The sequence below is a fragment of the Apium graveolens genome, chromosome 3 (genome assembly GCF_009905375.1).
Source record: "Apium graveolens cultivar Ventura chromosome 3, ASM990537v1, whole genome shotgun sequence".
NCBI classification, from domain to species: domain Eukaryota; kingdom Viridiplantae; phylum Streptophyta; class Magnoliopsida; order Apiales; family Apiaceae; genus Apium; species Apium graveolens.
The window spans coordinates 238521025-238534019 of NC_133649.1; the positions used below are offsets into that span (position 1 = coordinate 238521025).

At 33.6% G+C, this 12995-nt stretch overlaps 1 protein-coding gene across 4 annotated transcripts; it reads left to right on the forward strand.

The window, feature by feature from the left end:
• The first annotated feature begins 940 nt into the window (after positions 1-940).
• LOC141713199 (DNA glycosylase/AP lyase ROS1-like) lies at positions 941-12403 on the forward strand. 4 transcript variants are annotated; one of them, XM_074516500.1, is made up of 21 exons: positions 941-987; positions 1271-1368; positions 1688-1843; positions 2026-3951; positions 4047-4379; positions 5609-5699; positions 5809-6586; positions 6704-6783; positions 6870-6954; positions 7043-7134; positions 8328-8396; positions 8687-8723; positions 8807-8889; positions 9743-10201; positions 10508-10544; positions 10635-10692; positions 10786-10916; positions 11000-11065; positions 11157-11271; positions 11452-11490; positions 12111-12403. In XM_074516500.1, the coding sequence occupies exons 2-21, from the start codon at positions 1293-1295 to the stop codon at positions 12221-12223; spliced, it is 4824 nt and encodes a 1607-aa protein (XP_074372601.1). In that variant the 5' UTR covers positions 941-987; positions 1271-1292; the 3' UTR covers positions 12224-12403. The 4 variants fall into 4 exon arrangements, with proteins under 4 accessions (XP_074372601.1, XP_074372599.1, XP_074372600.1 ...); XM_074516498.1 differs by having other exon boundaries at positions 943-987; positions 1271-1479; XM_074516499.1 differs by lacking the exon at positions 941-987 and adding an exon at positions 1022-1077.
• The last annotated feature ends 592 nt before the right edge of the window (positions 12404-12995 follow it).

Here is a 12995-nt window from a genome sequence, read left to right on the forward strand (position 1 = left end):
TGAAAGATTATGATGAAGCCATTCTGTGAATTCCGTGAAAGTACCCGCACTGAGATTTGAATTAAAAATCTGCCAGCAAGTTGTTGCTACCCTGCAACTAACAAAAATATGAATATTGGACTCCACAGCCTCATTACACACTGGACACAAATTGTCAACATTCACATGTCTCCTTCAAATTGTCAACATTCACATGTCTCCTTTGCAGCTGCACTTTAGTTGGCAAGCATGAAGTAGCTGCACGCCATACCAGATGTAAAGCTTTCGGAGGTGCTTTAACATTCCACAACATTTTGAATAAGCCGTCATTAGTCAGCCCAGACCATGCTCCTTTTTGTTGTTGAATCAGCCTATACGCGCTTTTCACCGTATAATTACCAGAGGCTTCTAACTTCCAAGAAATCACATCAGACTCCAACTCTTGTTCAATCACCGTTTGTAATATGAGTTGCTTATCCCTTTCACTAAAAATATCATCAATCACTTCCAAATCCCATTCTTTTCTATCCATCCTAAACAAAGCATGTACATTCTGATTGATCAATGCTGTGGATCTCGTTTCGACAAAAGGATCAGCTTCATTATTTAACCACGGCTGATCGAGAATTTGAACATCTTTCCCGTTGCCAATCCTCCACACCGATCCAGCTGCAATGAATACTTTTAATAATTATTACCTGTATTTTTACAATTATCCACTCATCAAATTTATCTTTTGTTCAAGTAAATTACATTTGCTTATTTATCATCAAATTTACTCTAATTATATAAATTATATATAGGATATAAGTGCTCGTATAAATTTATTTATATCAATTTTTTTTACTAAAATAAAATAAAAATAAATAATTTTTCAATATAATTGTATTAATTTTTATTAACTTATAAATTATAAATAAGGTGAAGTCGAAAAAACACCTGCTTTGGTCCGGCAAGTCATGAGCTCTCAGGCAGAGGCACAACCCATAGAAATGAACAAAGATAACGGTATCTTCCTTTTATATTAAAAATTTTCCTTCTAAAAAACAGAAATTTCTTAAAGAAGGGGTGATATTAACTGAACCAAGAAAATTGGTAGTGAGTATATTTGTAACGGTATTCTAATGGCCTATTTATTAGTCACATACATATTGCACACCTAAACACCACTTATACATACATTTTTTTATTTTACATGTTAGCACTTTTGTCATCTTTGTTGTTTCTTTCTTTATGAACCAAGTTTTTTTTATCTGAAGCTGTGTTGATGTGATTATACATATAATTGCAGGTATTTACAAGGCTAAGGAATTATGGAGTGTAAAGAATTGGTGCCCTGGGTGCCCTTTACTCCTCAAAAACTGTGCTTAAAGGCCATTAATGGAAAAAGTAAGTGTAAATATTCTAACTTTATTCAAAGTTATGGAGGTTTGTGTGATGAGAAAGTTGAGAAATTGGGTTCTTCAAGTGGGGTTGAGATCAAATTTGGAGATGAAATGGGTAAGGGTGTTAATTTTTGATTTTTTAATTGTGCACGCTAGGTGTTTGTTTTAATGCCTGACAGAAAAGTATGTTTGGTTTTGTGAAATTAATTTCCAGGTTTTTAGTGCATCGATCTTGAGTCTTGTGTGCGTTGTGATTATGGATTTTGTTATGGACTAGTGTTTGTGTTAAGTGTTTGATTATTTTAGGATTTTCTTTTGTGCAGATGAGAGTAGATGTACAGAAACAGAGGAGAGGGTGGTTGAGTGTGAGGATGCAACAAAATTTCTTTATTGTGCTGAAAAGTTACTGGAGCAAGTGGATTTTCCTTCAGTTTCAACTCCGTGTGCAGCTGAAAAGCAAGGAACGAGGCACATTGATGGTATTGACTCCGTAATTGTCAATTTTGGGTAGTGCATCAAGCTAGATTTTGTTTTTGTTTTATTTTGTGCGTGTCTGTGTGTAGTGTGCAGTTTTTTGGATTCTGCTATGTACTAGGGTTTATTCAAATGCTCAGATGATTTGGGAATTTGACTGGACTGATTTATTTGGGATGTTGTGCAGATGAGAGCAAATCCACCGAAAAAGAGGAGCTGAGAGTGGGGGAGTTTGAGGAAATTAATTATTTTTGTGCTGAAAAGTTACCGAGAAACGTAAATTCTCCTTCAGTTTCAACTCCATGTCCAGCAGAGAAGCAAGACAGCAGGAAGAGGCACAATGATGGCATTGACTTGAACAAGAAACCAAAGCAAAGGCCTAAAGTAAAAAAGCATAGACCAAAAATAGCGGTTGATAGGTGGACGCCGAGGAAGCATCTAAAAATTCAAACAGCAAAGAAGTTGACCCCGAAAAATTATAAACCTTCAACTCCTGCGAATGTAAATTTACGTGGGAAAATATTTTCGGGAAAGTCGAGTGACGACAAAGGCTTGACTAGTAATTCAAAAAATGTTAAGGGAGAGGGGAATTTAACTTCCACGTGTGTTGCAGTTTCGTGCAAGCGTTCCCTAAAATTTGAATGTGAAGCAGTTGATAAATGCGATGGTGTAGTAGAATCTTGCAATAGGCCTCATCGATATCGGCAACCATCGCAAAGTGTTGAAGGATTCTCATTACAAGTGAGCACTGAGTTGAGTATGTGTTCGGATTTCAACACGGAAAGCAAAGAAAGTGGTGAAAAGTGTTCCAAGAGATTTTTCTATCATTATCAGCGTAGAAAGAGAGGTGTAGAGACGTCCTTATCGGAAGAAAACACTGGCATAAATATTGGAACTGAGGAGGGCACAAATTCATTAATTAATACAGATGTAAATCAGTTGATGTTTGATGCTCCACATGAAATGAAGAAACAAAGTGTTTTCCATCAAAATAATCTTCATGGTAACAGCAAAGCTGGTTGCTTACAGTTTTATAGGAGAACATTTCGAGTAAACCAGTGTCGGCAAAATAGTAGAAAATCTGGACCCAATTTCCCGAAGATCTGCAAAAAATCTAGGACAACAAGACGGAAGCAAACTACACTCCTGACAATATGGTCTGTCGTAGAAGGAGCTCGTGGTGGGGCAAAGATTAAAGGAGCACGAGGTAGGTGCAAACAAATTACCAGGAATTTTTGTGCTCAAATAAATTGGAAAATTCTGCGTAAAGGGGTCAGGTCCCTCAGGAAATCCAAATACCCGAGGTCCTTGAGTGTCTACCGTGGTTTTCAAATAGAGATACCACTTCTGAATATGATCATGCCCTCTGAAGAACAAACTCAGGCAGCAATAGCAGATCCAGAATCTTTTAAGTGTGTCGTGGGTTTAATTCCAGTATCTAAATCCAGGGGAAAGAGGTCCAAGAGATCCGTTCGTCAGATTATTCCTAATCCATTACTGAATGAGCTTTCCAGTGCAAGCTATGTCAGCAAGGTCAATGAACCTGAAGCTTATGGAGAACTTCAAGTTGTGGAAAGTGAAAATTATCAATCTTGGAGAAATAAAACCTCAGGAATTGGTAATGAAAATATCGTGGATTGTGACACTGACATGCAGGGGGGGCATCATATGAAAGATACACAGACTCAAACTCTTGATGATGTTCAACTTTTGAAATACGAAAAGTACGTGGAATGCTCATTGAATACACCGAGTTTTCTTCTGGATGATATAAACTTTTACAGAAATCAAAGGCTCCAACCAGAAGAATATCACTTGGATTGTTCATTGAACACACCAAGTATTTTTTTGAATGACATAGTGGCTTATGGCAATAAAAGGCTCCAGCAAGATGAAAATCACTTAGATTGTTCATTGAATACACCAAATGTTATTTTGGATAATGTAGAGGCTCACAGCAATGGAAGTATCCAACTAGAAAGTTACTTAGATTGTTCTTCAAATAACTCCCTTGACGTTGTTGTGTATGAATATGAAAATAATCCACCACGGCATAAAGCTGTTCGGCCCGCACAGAGATGTGAACAAAAAACTGAAAATTTTACTCTATTGAGTAAGATTTAACTCCTTGCATGTTTAATGATTTTACTTTTATTGATTAAAATATTTCTCTTAACTTCTTCTGCCTCAACAATTAAATTGTTACAGGTACCAACTATGCATTTGTAAGAGGCTTGATGAAAATCATTGAGAAATTGAAACGGTTAAACATCTATGATGAATGTAATGAACTTGTGGTGCGAGATCCAAACTTTGAGAATGGAACTTTAGTAAACATTGGTCCTCCTAAGAAGCGAAAAGTAGTTCCAAAGGTGGCCCTTGACTCAGAGACTTTGAGGATGTTTAAACTAATGATGGACAATAATGGAAGTGAATATTCTGAAGACACGGAAAGGGATAAGAATGAATGGTGGGCAAAAGAGAGAGAAGTTTTTCGTGGACGCGCCGATTCTTTCATTGCTCGCATGCATCTTATGCAAGGTTAATTTTTATTTTGCATCATCACTAATAATGTTACCTAGTAGTGATCTTAGATGTTTTGGATGTTTTTGGTTCTTTTGTACATGCGTTACCTGTTCCTTTTACATGATTGTTTCTAAAATACGCACTAATAAAATCAAGAAGACAAGAACTCGCTTATCAAAAAAAAAGAAGACAAGAACTCACACAAACACAAAAAATTACCTGGTTTGGTCAGTTCAACAAAGCGAGTAAATCTTTAATTCACTATACCAGTAATATACACACTGGATGCTTACACGACAAACACGATTTTCACACCCTAATCTGGCTGGAACGAAGCGTGTAAATGTTACGCAACAACAAATATAATCCACTCTAGACAATGATTAAAATTAATTTTTTCTTTTTAATTTTTCAAAATTTAGGTTGCCTTATTTATGTAGTCTATACTTATATCATAAAAGCTGAAACATTAAAATTTTGGTAGTCGGCAATTTTTCTTTTACTCGGGCTTTATTACTTAATTTTTTGTTACTTGGGCCCGAAATAGAATATAAACATATCATGAAAGCCTACTTATTTAATTTTTTATGGGCTTTTTTATTCAAAACCTCTCATAACGTAACGTGCCATACTGTTTATACAAACCTATATTCTACTTAAAACTCATATAACTATGTAATTTAAACACATCTTTAACACCGAATTATATCAAAACCTATTTTTATAGGTTTAATATTTTTAAAATTTATTATAATTAGAATAAATATAACAAAAAGTAATATACTTAATATATTAAACCGAAGAAAATTACAAATATTAAAAGTAACCCGTGTAGCGCACGGGCTATAGTCTTGTCACTATACACACAGGAAAGGTGAAACCCTATCATGGAAATTATGTGAATTTATGTTGTGTAGGGTTCTTTTATCTAGGCTTAAAAATTTAGTTATTCACCATTCTTCCATTATATATTATATATATGGACAGTATAGTTGATTTTAAGGACTCTGACTTTCTAATATATAGCTAAGGACCTATCTTGTCGAGAGACCTTGTCTATGGCAATATTTTTTCCACTTGTGAGTTTATTTTTTTATTTTTTTTATTTATTTCTGATGACGTGAAGATTATTACCACAATCACGTGAATGAAGAACTGCATCTATGTATGTTAAGCCTTTACTCATTTTTCCCTAAGATAATATATGTTATTATTGACCTATGTCAAAACCATGTTCTTTTCAGGTGATAGACGCTTCTCCAAATGGGAAGGATCTGTCGTGGATTCTGTAGTTGGAGTTTTTTTAACTCAGAATGTAGGTGACAATCTATCCAGGTAAGCTTAGGCTATGAGGATTCATACAACTATATATGTAGACAAATTAAAATAAAATATATTACCTATTACACATGAATGTTACAATTTTGTTTATTGTTGCATGCAGCTCTGCCTTCATAAATTTGGCTGCAAAATATCCCGTTAAGCCTAGAAGCAAAGAAATTTCTGAGGATGTGGAATTCATAATTAAGCAAGAATTAGTTGGAAGCAATGCAAGAGGATCGGATATTCAAGTTGGTAATAAATCTATCGATGTCAAAGATGGAGACACTGAAGCAGTTGAGTTCGAACAATCCTGTTCACATGCATTTCCATTTCAAGATCTAGAAGCCTCAATGCTTGATATGGATCTGAACAGAAATAATAAGTTTGACAATGGTGAACCTTCTAATTTTAGAAAGTTATTAGAATTGGAAGAACTTGATTTTCTGAAGCAGTTTTATGGTGCTGAGAACAATCTATCATCATATAATGTAAACATGGACTTAAAGTCGAGCACCACAGAAAGAAGTATGCATACATCAGTGAGTGCTGCTCCGTTTAATCTGAATGCGGATCCACTAGGACTTTCCAGAGGAGTAGCACAGAATAAAAGTGAAAGTACTGGAAATCTGGAGCTTTCAGGAAGTCAAATCACAACTCATCACAATGTCAGTAAGAAGTCAAAGCCGAAAAAATATAGTCGTAAGGATGAGAAGAAGAAAAAGACAGGAGCCGACTGGGAAGAACTGAGGAAAACCTATTGTAATAATATTGAAAGAGGAAAGGGTGATGTCACCATGGATGCTGTTGACTGGGAGGCAGTCAGGAATGCTACACATAGAGAAATTTCTCATGTTATAGAAAAACGGGGAATGCACAATGTGCTTGCAGCACGAATTAAGGTACATCATTCTATTGATTTGGTAAATTGTAGGATGGACTAATATTTTCAGAGGCACTGCTTGAGTTATTAAAGTTCTATATGAGTATCCATTTTTCGTTCTTTAAATATTTTGCAGGACTTCCTAGAACGAGTAGTCAAGGACCATGGAAAGATTGACCTTGAATGGTTAAGAGATATTCCACCAGATGATGCAAAGTAAAAAAAAAAAAATTGTTAAGAGATATACCATTAAAATTTCGATTACTTAATATGTGGGGATTCTCAAGTACTTGAGCTTTTAGGGACTTTTTGCTGAGCATAGAAGGACTTGGGCTAAAAAGTGTGGAGTGCGTGCGACTTTTGACATTACATCACCGTGCTTTTCCTGTAAGATAGTAACTTTTCATCATTCACCAGTTTTCAGCTTAATCCAATTTGATTTAATATTGAATTTCATATCTTTTTATACATTAAGGTCGACACGAATGTGGCTCGAGTAGCAGTGCGTCTTGGATGGGTTCCACTAGCACCACTACCTGAAAAACTTAAGTTACATCTACTAGAATCGTAAGTTTATGAAGCTCTATATCTTAATCTGCAACAAGACTCGTAAGTTTATGAAGTCTTAAATCTTTATCTGCAACAAGATCATTAGTTTATGAAGCTCCAAATCTTAATCTGCACCAACAATGATGAGTTACTGTCTTGGAATAGTAACTGAATTGACCATGATTATTACTGGTCATATATGTGTGTCTTTTCCCCTTGGTTCCGGGATAGATGATTTTAACTTTTAGAGAAAAGAAAAGAAATCATCGTAGCAGAATTTGTGATTTTGAAGATCGACATTTATTGACACATCCTTTGGCTCCCACTTGGAAACTAGAAACCACTTCTCTAAAAAATTAACGTAAGCTCACATCATGTACATATACAGTCCTTAAGGACGCTGATTAGTTACATCATAAACTTTGTCAATGCTGGAGACATTCACATTCCTGTTAAAGTGAGAAGTTGATTTTTATTTTCACAATTTTTAATATCAGGATTTTTAATAGACATTAAAAACAAATTCTCAAGTGTTAACTTTTTTATTTGAATTGAGGTAGTATTTTTTAAATTAATAGCCCCCCTTGTTATCTAGTGGAGCAATCAAGTTCACTGTATGGTAAATAAAACAGGAATCGGCCTTCTATTTTTTTCAGATGTTTTATAATATTAAATTTTATCTTTCGGGAGAACAACACTCTTAATTTCTTTTAATGTTTAGTTTTGGCATGAATTGCAAGTAAAAAAAATTAAGTACTACATCCAGTTGAAATCAGCAGTTTTTGTAGAACACGGGGAGCTTATTCTATACTCAACTTATTATTGTTCTTTTATATTTTAGGATGTTTTAAATATTAAATGGTATCTGTTCAGACAACAATCTATTTTTTTTCAGTCTTAGCAAGATTCAGAAGTAACAAAATTAACTACTACATCCAGTTGAGGTCTATGGTTTTTATAAAACGAAAGGAGTTTAATTTTATACCTAATTATTGTTATGTTATTGGAAAAGTATGGGGCGTTAATCCCCCCTTCCCCCTCACAGCAAAAGAAAAGGAAAGAAAATTCGTTGTTTATAAGCTCATATTTTAAGGAGTATTCATAATTGAGTTGTCAATACCTTTAACTCTCGTGTTGTGTATAACTGGTATCAATGCACCCTATGTGTCAGTTTCCTCCTAAAGATGATTTTTTATGTTGTTTCATTTTAGGTATCCTTTGTTAGACAAGATTCAGATATATCTGTTTCCACGGCTATGCAACCTTGATCAAGAAACACTGTAAGTTATATCTTCCTACGCGCATTATTATTTATGCGCATGCATTTTAAATATTGATTAGCGGATATCTCTGTTGTCTTTCTGTTACGATGGTCTTCTTTCTTAAGTTGATACGGATAGACGAATTAAGAATCTGTGCAATCATAGTCAGTATCAGTGCTTAAAATGGCTCTTTATGGTGTCTGCCTAGGCTCTTGTACCTGTATTTGACATATTTCTATTTTTCTGCTTTCTACAGATGGATGTAAAATTATGATTTTTTTACTAATTTTGCATGTTTTTATATACAGGTATCAATTGCATTATCAATTGATTACATTTGGAAAGGTACCTATGATATTATTGCATTATATTTCTTTTACCTTTAAGTTTGTTCCAAAAACATCACTAGCAGTGTCAAAGCTTTGTAGGTATTCTGCACGAAGATAAATCCAAACTGCAATGCATGCCCATTTAAAGGAGAGTGCAAGCACTATGCAAGTTCAGTTGCTAGGTTTGTATTTTATTTCTGAAGCACTATGCAAGTTCAGTTGCTAGGTTTGTATTTTATTTCTGAAAATTTTCAGTAAGCCCAACTCCTTGCAACTAATCATTGTACAGAAGTGAAGTTGTTTATGCTGAATAGATGTGGATGACGATGAATCGATGATACATGTGTTTATATATCTTCCTACACTATTGAGTATATTTTTTTCCTCTAGCTTCTTGGATTAATATAAAGCCAGTTTACCACTGGATGGTATCCTCAAGTTACCACCACTATAGGACTTAATTGATTTTAGCCTTACTTAATACATTGATTTCATAGTATTAGTTGTTAATCTCTGATGATTAGATCAATGTCTCTGTTATTAGGAAAGATAATGTGAGGCTTACTGTAGTCTAGTAGAGTCGATTCATTTAAAGTCATAGTTATATGTGGATCATTTATAATTACTTGAATTTAAAGGCCATTTGCTAATACATGTCGTGCTATTTGCTACATCTTTAAAATTAAATCAAAAGTAATTGCTAAAACATGTCAGTGCTGTCTGACAGGGTTTTCTATTTTCATGCATATTGTGTTTAAGATCTTGCATATAAATAGGAATAAAATTTGGTTTGACTTGAAAATATCATGCCTTCTAATTATTTCTTCTGACTAGATCTTCTCTAGATATCGGTGGAAATCAGTAACTGATCAAACTTCTATAGATATAGCTGTAGATACTATTTGATTCAAATTAATCAAGTAATCTACCAAGAATTAAGAATCAAAGTTTAATTTTATCTAATTTCCTTTTAGTAAATAAACATTAATAAAATATTCATTAAAGCAGATTACGAGTATTGGATTGTTAATGCAGTTCATGGCAAGCCCTTCCCTGGCCCAGGGATAAAAATTTCGTGGCTTCAAACATGTCACCTGAGGCTCCAGATGAAAACCTTCCTGTGTTCGTTACACCACTCCCCGAGTCTGTCTCCGAGGTCAAAATCTTAGATGAAGATAATGTCTTGGATTCAACTTATCATACTCAAGATTGTCAACCAATTATTGAAGTTCCAGAATCTCCTAGACCTGAATCTGTTGAGCCACAAGAACTACGTGACATTGAGGATTACTGTACAGATCACGATGATGAGATACCTACCATCAGACTGAATGAAAAGGAGCTGAAGGAGAATTTGCAGCATATACTAGTGAATGAGTATATGTTTCAAGAAGGGGACATTGCAGATGCATTGACTGCTTTGACTAAGGTAGCTGCTTCAGTTCACTCGCGGAAGTTGAAGTTCACTGAAAAGCTGAAAACAGTGCACCAAGTGTAAGTTGATACATCAAGGCAGCATTTGCAGTGCCATCATGTAAAACTATTTGAATAATTTTGTGGTTGATTAAGAAGAATTTTACTGTTCTTTACGTGCATTTGGGTGACAACAAATAACTTTATCACTTAAGTTTCTATACCGAACTAGTTGCTTTTACTTTTCTCTGTCGACTTTTATAAAGTGAATACCTTACCAGAAACCAAGCTTTCCAATTACATTAGATGAATAATAAAAGATGGCTGTCTTGCAGTCGATGAAAATGTGATGTATAATTTTGTGATCTTATTTTCTTTTAAATGCAGCTTTGAGCTACCTGATTTTCACCCTCTTCTAGAAAAGGTGAACTTCTTGACTCACTTATCAACTAAATAAAGTATTTGTAATGCTAGTGCATCTAATCTTATGAACTTGCACTCTTTTAATATACAGTTTGAGGAAAGGGTAATTGGAGACTCATGCCCATACCTTCTCGCAATATGGCCAACAGGTACAGAAGTCAACGCAATATTTATTAGTGTTAACTATGCTGTTTGCAATGTATATACTATTTCTAATCTGGTTGTGGATGTTTACCTGCTAGGTGTTATTTCAGAACCCTTCCAACATCACAACAGCAGTAGCTGTTCACAGGAATTAGGAATGAACAATGAGGTTGCAATTTACCCTTCTACTAGAACCAATCAAGGAGAAACGATCAAAGGAACAATATTGGTAAGGGAATTTCTAAGTGTTCAAAGCTAATTTCTTAAATATGTATGCCTTCTAATCGGATACAATTAACAATTAATAAACAGATACCTTGCCGGACAGCTAATAGAGGGAAATTCCCACTTAATGGAACATACTTTCAGGTTAATGAGGTAATTGCTTCAACAATGTATTTCGTTTTCTACTAAATATATTTAGTTACATCATTGTGTTGGACATTAACAGAAGCATAATCTGTCGTAGGTATTTGCTGATTTTGAATCTAGCAAGCACCCGATAGACATTCCCGAAGCGTGGATATGCAATCTGCCAAGGCGAAGTCTACACTGTGGGTCGTCTGCAACTGCGATATTTAGGGGTAAGGAAGTAAAGTATATTGTTAATAACAGTTTTTTAACGGAAATATAATGTGGTTTTTCCTTGATTGTCTTTGATTTTTCAAGAAATAGATAATTTTCAGCAACAGTTAAACGGAAATTCAATGTGGTTTTTCCTTAACTGTCTTTGATTTTCTTAATTGCTTATATTCCTCATTCAGGTTCAATAATGGAGGAGATTCAGTATTGCTTTTGGAGAGGTATGAATGAGTTCTTGTTCTTATGCCTATAATGATATTTTTTATCACATCCATATAAACACAAATTTTGGATGACAAGTGATATAAAAATGATTTACTTGAAGTAAAAATGAAACTTGCCACTTGGCAAAAGATATATGAAACTGGCTACTTATCCAAAATAATATAAAATAAATCTTAAATTTTTGATGCAATAACTAGAATGTTAGAGTTATATTTCTTTGGATACAATCTTATATAAACTACCTTGAAAGTATTTTTTTCTTGAAAGTAGTTACCTATCCAAAAACAATAAAAGGACACCAGGGTTAGATGTATCTTTGATTAAATTTGGAAAGGTACCTATAATATTATTGCATTATATTTGGAGTTCATTAGGAACAATAATGTTTCATTATTTTTATTTAATTGCAAACACCCTGATGTATCTTGTTTCTTCATTTTTTAATTCTTTTTTTAATTCTTAATAAAAGGTGCTTATATCAAATCGAATAGGAGATTAAAGTACAGATCTTATAATGACAATATAAGTGAGGAATAGACTTGTATATTTATAAATTTTAGTAATACTTAATATGTCAACTTATATCATTCAAATGGTTGATTAAAATATAATGCAGGATATATTTGTGTGAGAGGATTTGATAGGAGTCAGAGGGTAACTATGGATTTGCATCCAAGATTACATATCTCGAAAAGAAAAAGTGAGAGCAGGAACCAGAAGGGAAATTGAGGAGTCCAGAATAAACTTGAAAGACATTTAGCAAGGTGTAAAAGTTTTTAGTAGTCAATTGAGATTAAGTTCTAGCAAACCTAATGATCTTTGGTAGTTTCTAGAATACTGTATTAGGTGCATGTATATGTTTAAATTATATATTACTCATTATAATATATAATTGATCTTTTTACTGCATGTGATTTGATTGATGATAGATGTATACTTTGAACTTGAAGAGTTGCATTACCAATTTGCCTACTTGCTCGTGACAAATAGTATACTGAAAGCTGGACACAGGAAATGATTTGAATTTTTTATGAAAGAAGTTTGGAAATTTGAACAAAATTTTGAAACTTCACTAAAATTATGAAGTAGAGTTAGTTTAACTTTGTAGCATGCAAGCATGAGACTCAATTACTAAAAAAATATGTACAAATTAGAAAAACAAAACTTTGTAAATATGAACTTTGAGATTATATATTGAAAATTTCTTGAATCTACCTATTTAATTATTTAAATACAAATTAATTTTATAAAGTGGATAACGTTTTATTAACTTTGTACCAATATTACTTTAAAAATTCTGATTGTAGAATTTGAAAAACCTATATTCTTTTGTTTAAAATTAAGTACATTCAGCTTCATGAAATTTATATGAAAGTGGTTTTTTCTTCTATTCTAGTCGTTTCAAATACGAGGGAAAAAAATACTTAAAAATAAGTTTTAAAAAGATGATCCTCGGTCACTAATATAAAATTTTGGAGTTGGAGTTTAATCTTGGCAAGAA